General features: G+C 44.2%; 1 protein-coding gene across 1 annotated transcript in view; it reads left to right on the top strand.

The window, feature by feature from the left end:
- Nucleotides 1-4,760: 4,760 nt before the first annotated feature.
- The window catches only part of LOC115533313 (E3 ubiquitin-protein ligase SH3RF3), a 64,045-nt gene continuing 61,305 nt past the window's right edge, over nucleotides 4,761-7,500 (top strand). The window contains exon 1 of the mRNA XM_030343762.1: nucleotides 4,761-5,628. Coding sequence (XP_030199622.1) covers nucleotides 5,227-5,628 — 402 coding nt within the window. The 5' untranslated portion in view covers nucleotides 4,761-5,226. The remainder of the gene's footprint in view (nucleotides 5,629-7,500) is intronic.

The following is a 7,500-nucleotide window of genomic DNA, read 5'->3' as shown; positions in this document are numbered from 1 at the left end:
CATATTGGAGTGGTTGTGTTAGTTTCTGTTTGTGGGTTTCTGTGTTTGTTTGTGGTGTTGTCCCCCCCCCCCTACTCACAAACACACACTTCCCCCTGCTCTCTACACAGGAAGGGTGAGATAAAAGAAGGTCTTTGAAAGAATCTGGAGGTCCTGTAATTACTTACCGTCTCACTTCATCCCTCCTGTCTCATATCGTGTCTTCATAGACAAGATACTGCTTTTGTTTATTCCCTCGGCATCCCTTGGTTTATTTTGTTTGTATTTTACTTTACCTTTGTTCATCCTTTCAGTATTTTACTGTTTTATAATCTGTCTTTGTCTGTTGTCTGTCTCTCTCTATCTCTCTCTTTCTCACGCTCTCTCTCCCTCTCTCTTGCTTCCTCTCTCTCTCCCTCTCTCTCTATCTTGCTCTCTCTCTTTCTCTGTCTTCCTTTCTGTCCCTCCCTCCCTTTCTTTCTCTCTTTCTCTTTCTCTATCTCTCCATCGCTCTCTCTCTCTCTCTTGCTCACTCTCTCTCTCTCTCTCTCTCTCTCTCTCTCTCTCTCTCTCTCTCTCTCTCTCTCTCTCTCTCTCTCTCTCTCTCTCTCTCTCTCTCTCTCTCTCTCTCTCTCTCTCTCTCTCTTTCTCTCTCTCTCTGTCTCCTTGCTGAACCACGCCGGTGCCCCATTGATCCTAATCCAGGGGACTTTTGGAATGGAGAGGAAGAGGGGATAAAGATCACAGAAGATCAAAAGGAGAAGGAGTAAGGCAGGGGGTTGATGTAGTTGCCAATAAGACAGCTACCATCAAAACAAGGGAGGAGGTGGGAGGTGTGTGTGTGTGTGTGTGTGTGGGGGGGGGGGGGGGGGGGGGGGGGGGGGGGGGGGGGTTGTAGGTGTCGTTCCTGAGCTTTAAATGTGACAAATTTAAGAAATAAAGATGTAGCGTACAGATATTAGGGAGAAAGTGATGCATGGTTATTATTAAACTCAATGACACGCCACCAATTATGGTTTGCTCTAGCTATGGCGTTGGCAGTAGCATTGTCAGTTGGCTGTGACCTATTTTTCGGGGGGGAACAATGTTTTTGCTCAAAGCTTTCATTAGTTAGAGTAATGTTCAAGACTGAAATAGTGATCACATGGACACATTTAACGCAATAATGTTGTGTGACTCTTCTTGGAGGCATGCCAACGCATCAATTGGAGTGTGACACACATAGGGAAATGTAGACCAGTGCGCTGCAGGGGCATGGGGTGGTCTCTTTGGCGAAATGATACATCTTGACTCATTGGGTTTTGCGCTAAAATCTCTGTCTTTTATTCTTTCTCCTTCAGGTCAGAAGAAGAGTTAAACGGCAGAAGTGTATCCTTACTGAAAAACATATTCTTCATTTTAGTCTGAAAAATGAAAAAGACAATTTTTTTTTGTTTATGTAGGGCAACATGACATAATCCCACGCACACACACGGACACGCACACACACACACACACACGCGCACACGCACACACACACACACACACACACACACACACACACACACACACACACACACACACACACACACACACACACACACGTATAGATGAAGACAAACACATGCACAGTACATACATTCATGCACATGTCCTCTAACTACCTCTTAACAGTGGAGCAAAGAACCAGTTACCATGGCGACTGCAGTGTCAGCTAACCTACTTTTGCATGCACGTCGAACATTGGTCGAGAGGTGTGGGCTATACATAAATGAGAACGTATACACACAGACATACGTATAGAGACACAGAGACACGTGCATTCAAAAACCAAGGTCTGCCAAAGGGCGAAGGAATGATGACATTCTGTGATATATGTAAGGAAATAACCACTGCCGGGTGCTTCGGTATTATGATTAGATGTTGGTTACTTTCCTTTATAATATTATTGTTTATTGTATAAACATACTACAATGAGCTACAAATGTGTATTAATCCGCAACGCCTTAAGCTTGTTGCTTTTGTGTTGTTAAAGGAAAAATCTGGTTTTATTTCACCGTGGTCTTTAATGTTGGAATTGCAGTACATTGATTTGCAACTGTTTTGCAGAGGTGTCCCATTATTGAATAGATTGCACACTCGTGGAACGTTATTAACCAACCAATTAATCTTGACATTGTTATATCCAGTAGCGCTTTACAATAAGGTTTAATTTTTTAACCAATTACAAACTATTTATTCACATTATTAACTGCAGTAATAAGCATTATCTTAAAGTTAATTAACAGTTAACTAATGGTATTATAATTATTTACTTATGGTATTCATGTTAATAAAGGTAGCATGAATATCCATAACCCTTAGTAAAGGTAATCTAACTAAGGCATACATTATTCCCTAACCCTAACCCCTTTGCTAATGCTGCATAATTTAACTTACCACTGCATTAACCAATGCTCATTAGTTGCTATGTTCTTCTAATCTGTTAACGTCTATCCTTTGTGGAGGAAATCAAAAGAAAAACAAATTCTGCTGGTTCTAATGGAATAAGGGGTAGCCTTTCAGTTTTTTTTGTCATCATTGTTGTTCTTTGATTTTCATTCATTTGATGTGGAGAATAACAGGAGGCAGATGACTCACTCCAGTCATAACAAAGTATGTGCATATGAGCAACAGAGGAAGAGAGAGAGAGAGAATATGTTTGGAAAAATGAAAAAAATATAGAGAATAAGCACCAAAGAAGCGAAAAAAAGGCAGAGGAATCGAAGGGCCCATAAATGTTCGAGCACGCGCACTTTCATGAGGTTTTGAAATCGCAGTGCACAAACATCTTCCCACATGCACACATACAAGTACACACTTCAACACAAGTACACACACGCAGGGTTTATTTGTGGTATTTATGGTATCCCTTTCGGAAAACAAGCAGAACAATTACAGGCCTCTTAAGATGCAACAATGGGAATGCATTCACAGTTATACTGCAGTTTATGTTGGGTCCCTTGCTCAGACATATTCTGTTGTGAATTCAGGCTCACAAGTTCTTGTTTTTTAACCACTTCTTGTTCTTTTGCCTCTGTCTTTGTGCTACTACAACAATTACTGCAAAATAGGTGTTATGCTGTTGGAAAAAAACCTATGCACCACAGCCACCTACTTAGCACCTTATTTATCTGTACGTCTCTATCTGGGTTAGCTTATTTCTTTCATCGTGGGTGGTGTGCAAAGGCCCCATACTCACTTTCCCAGGAAGGCGTCAATTCATTCACACACAGACACAACACAGACAGATACACACAAACACACGCATGGGCGCACAAACACACACAGACATATACACACACACCTTCAAACACACACAACACGCATGCATGTGTGTACACACACACACACACACACACACACACACACACACACACACACACACACACACACACACACACACACACACACACACACACACACACACACACACACACACACACACACACATGAATCCCCTAGGCGGCTGCTATAAGGCTTGTGCAACATTATGGTTCATTATTTCAGTAAGGTCAAATCCTAAGTAAATGTAAATAGATTTGTAGGCAACCTATAGGCAAATTAAAACTTTGTTTCTGAATGGCTCGCAGTAGAAACCCTATGACTGAACAACATCAATGATAAATAATGATAAATAATTTTGTGATTGATAATTACACAATTACGACCTATTCCATTCCTATGCTGCTATTCATCCGAGTTTGAGGCAGTCATTGCGGTGAGGTGTCATGATACACAATCCCTTTGGGATAGTTAGTGTGTCATCCTCCGCCTTGCATTCCGTCGCTATTGGGACCTGATAATGACAGGTTACACCATCATTGCATGCCTGCAGCGACACATGTACACACACACGCACCCTACACACACACACACACACACACAAACACACACACACACACACACACACACACACACACACACACACACACACACAGACACACACACACACACACACACACACACACACACACACACACACACACACACACACACACACACACACACACACACACACACACACACACACACAAACACACTTCTTATTCTTTATTCTATTATGTGTGGATAATTCCAGAAAATGTAAACCCATATTTACATTCTCTTTAATCCTTACCTTAGACAATATTGGTTTTATAGCAATGACCCATATGCATTGAGGTTGATGGTAGCAGATATCTTCTGATAAATAGGAACTTATTAGTAAACCCGTTCTTTGCACCGTTTTGCCAGCAGGCGTCTCCAGAATCCCCCTTTCTCCTCATTATCAAAGAGACCACCTCGACTAAAATATTTTGACATGATTTGTATTTTTGCTGGCTTTATTGTTGAATCCATCAATTAATTAGACATATTGATTGTATTACGTCGACACTTCTCACATTGATTATAGCCATCTGATTCAGTTTCTTAGCCAACCGATTCAGTTTCTTTGAAGAGCACCATGAAAACCATAAAAAGAGGAAATTGGTGAAACAGCACATCAGATCATAAGCTTGATGTTATGCTGCCATTAGGCCTATCCAATTTAAACTTTTGTCGTTGCCCATATTCCATAATTAGGTCTATAGCATTTACTTTATCTACATTTATAACATTTAACAAAAATCAAGCTTTAGTTGAATAAGTTTAATAAAAAAAACATAATATCCTTATAGCATATTATACACGTAAAATAGTTACACCTGTAGCGACCCTTATCTTTCTTTCAGGGGGGGGGGGGGGGGGGGGCTGTCTGAAAAGCTGCCGATACATGTGATTTTGTCGAACTGCCTTTGTAGCCGTTGTGGTACATTAGCTATAAATCGCTATCTATTCATCTATAATATCTTTCCATGTCGCCCTCTCTCTTTATCTATCCCCCTGTCTCCCTTTTAGCTCGATCACTCTCTGCTCTCCTCTCCGTTGTTCCGCCGCTCCGTTTATGTTACGAGCGCGCGCCGACGCTGATGGTCGCGCGGGTGATGAGAGCGTGACCTCACCGCATTCTGCACAGCTGCGCGAGGAGGGAGGAGGAGGCACCGATCACACAGTAGAGGAGTATTTGCCTGGCGCGCGGGGGACTACTCCGGCTCTCTGGACTCGCTGTTCGCTGTCTCGCGCTCGACTCCCCCCCCCCAACCCCACCACCCCCGGTTCTCCTCTCAGAATGTTCTCGCTGTACTCTCACACATTTATACACGGAAACTAAACGACGGAGCGGAGTGCCCGACAATACTAGCCCAAATGATCACTCTCTCCGCCGAAATGGACGAGTCGTCGTCGCTGCTGGATCTGCTGGAGTGCTCGGTGTGTCTGGAGCGCTTGGACACCACGGCGAAAGTGTTGCCGTGCCAGCACACCTTCTGCCGCCGCTGTCTGGAGAACATACTCAGCTCCAGGAACGAGCTCCGCTGCCCAGAATGTCGTATCTTGGTGGACTGCGGGGTGGACGACCTCCCGGCCAACATCCTCTTGGTCCGGCTCCTGGACGGCATCAAGCAGCGGCCACTGCGAGGGAATGGTGCGGGCGGTAGGCAGTCTCTGCCCGGGGGCTCGCTGCAGTTATACGCTGCCGGGATCTCTGCTTCGCCCCCCGGCACCGGAATCAGAGAATTGCCCTTAGCCACAAGGAACTCGCCCATTAAGGTTTGTGCTGTTTCTTTGATCTATTATTTGTTGTGTTGTTTTTTCCCTCACAATGGTTGATAGATTTGCACTAAAGAGGGAAGGCTCAAGAATCGCACTAAATGACGTCCTTTTTCGAAAGTAGTCAACGATCATCGAAAGGATCGGCAAACTACAAAAAAAATAAGAACTTAGTGCAGGCAGTGCGGCTATTGACGGTAGCAGAGTAGGCTATATATCACCTTTACGAGTTAAAGACGCAGAGAGAGAGAGAGAGAGAGAGAGAGAGAGAGAGAGAGAGAGAGAGAGAGAGAGAGAGAGAGAGAGAGAGAGAGAGAGAGAGAGAGAGAGAGCATCACCTGTCGTCCCTTGTTATCTGTGTTGCTATGGTCATTGTTTTCCCTGTGATCTGTAAACCATTGCTCTGCAGTGATGCATGGGGTTGACGTTAAGCGATGGGAGAGACAGCTTATGTAGAGAACGATTCAGAGATTGCGCTCGCTGTGTTGTCAACGGATGATGACAGGTGCTGTTATAGCAGGTATTGACGATGAAGATCGGTGCAGCTAGTTACTCACCCTCCAACAACATTGTATTTCGAGAGCGTGGCTAGCTTGTAACTGCACAATTAACGAAGACTGACGTTTTATTTGGTTACTTTCTGTGACGGGAACTTCAGTGGCCGTAGACTCATTAAATAGGTAGCCATTGATCGAATCACTGGTCAGCAATAGCCTGGAGGTAATTGACACTGAGTGAGCAGTGATTCACTGAGACTGAACAGAAATCCAAAGCGTCATTCAGTCACACTCAGCTCCAGACTGAGTTCCAGTCCAATGCAATTCAGTACAATACAGATTTCCCTCACAGGCAGCTGCGCAGTGACGGTGGACAAAGTTATGGTTAGATCTATTCATTACAATATGTTTCTATAATTCATACATGTGTATTGAAGCGGTACATGAGGCAAGTTGCCTTATAACACAGGTTTTGTGTTAAATAATGCAGCAGGCCTATCCTCCCTATAAGGAGAATGGATCGTGTTCCAAATGATAGAATTGTGAACAAAGAAAATGTTGTGTCTGAGTCACAGTCATAACAACAGTCATAACCTCATTTACCAATATCCACTCTGGCCGTATTATGGGTAAGGGCTTCTTTGGTGGTCACAGTAGTATGGGAGATGTAAAATGTAGCACTCGTTTGACTACAAACACACTATGCAAGCATTGCACCCCTCAACCCATAGCCGGACAGTCTGTGTTTGCTTTAGGTCCCATTGTCAGAGAAGAACTTCTGTACACATACCCCCTGACTGCCGGTGAACACACACACACACACACACACACACACACACACACACACACACACACACACACACACACACACACACACACACACACACACACACACACACACACACACATATGCATACACACACACACACAGGTCAGCTCACCATATGCCCTTCCCCCTTGTCTCATCTCCCCCTCATCAGCCGTGTCTTCTCCACTCCACTCTCCCTTGGGACACGAACCCATTGGATTCATCGGCTGAAACGGGTGTGTTTGTGTGTGTGTTTGTGTGTGCAGGATGAGTGCCAGGGAGAGAGAGACAGAGAGCACTGGCCCCACGAATGTGTGCAATGTAAGAGGATTTGGGGAAAGGGGGACCTTAAAACAAAGCCATCGGTCACGTTTACCCATCCTTATAGTGGCCTAGGCTGTTATCCAGCAAGGTTGTATCGTCTGTCATCGCTGTTATGAGGGAATCAATGGGATGATGTGTGTGTGTGTGTGTGTGTGTGTGTGTGTGTGTGTGTGTGCACCTGGAGTTCACGGATGTACTGATGTGCTGAGTCAGCCGAGAGATTCTTGCATTTCCAAGCACTCA

This window comes from Gadus morhua, chromosome 20 (genome assembly GCF_902167405.1).
Source record: "Gadus morhua chromosome 20, gadMor3.0, whole genome shotgun sequence".
Taxonomy (NCBI): Eukaryota; Metazoa; Chordata; class Actinopteri; order Gadiformes; family Gadidae; genus Gadus; species Gadus morhua.
The sequence above is the reverse complement of the archived record's forward strand: the minus strand, read 5'-3'. Positions and strand labels throughout refer to the sequence as shown.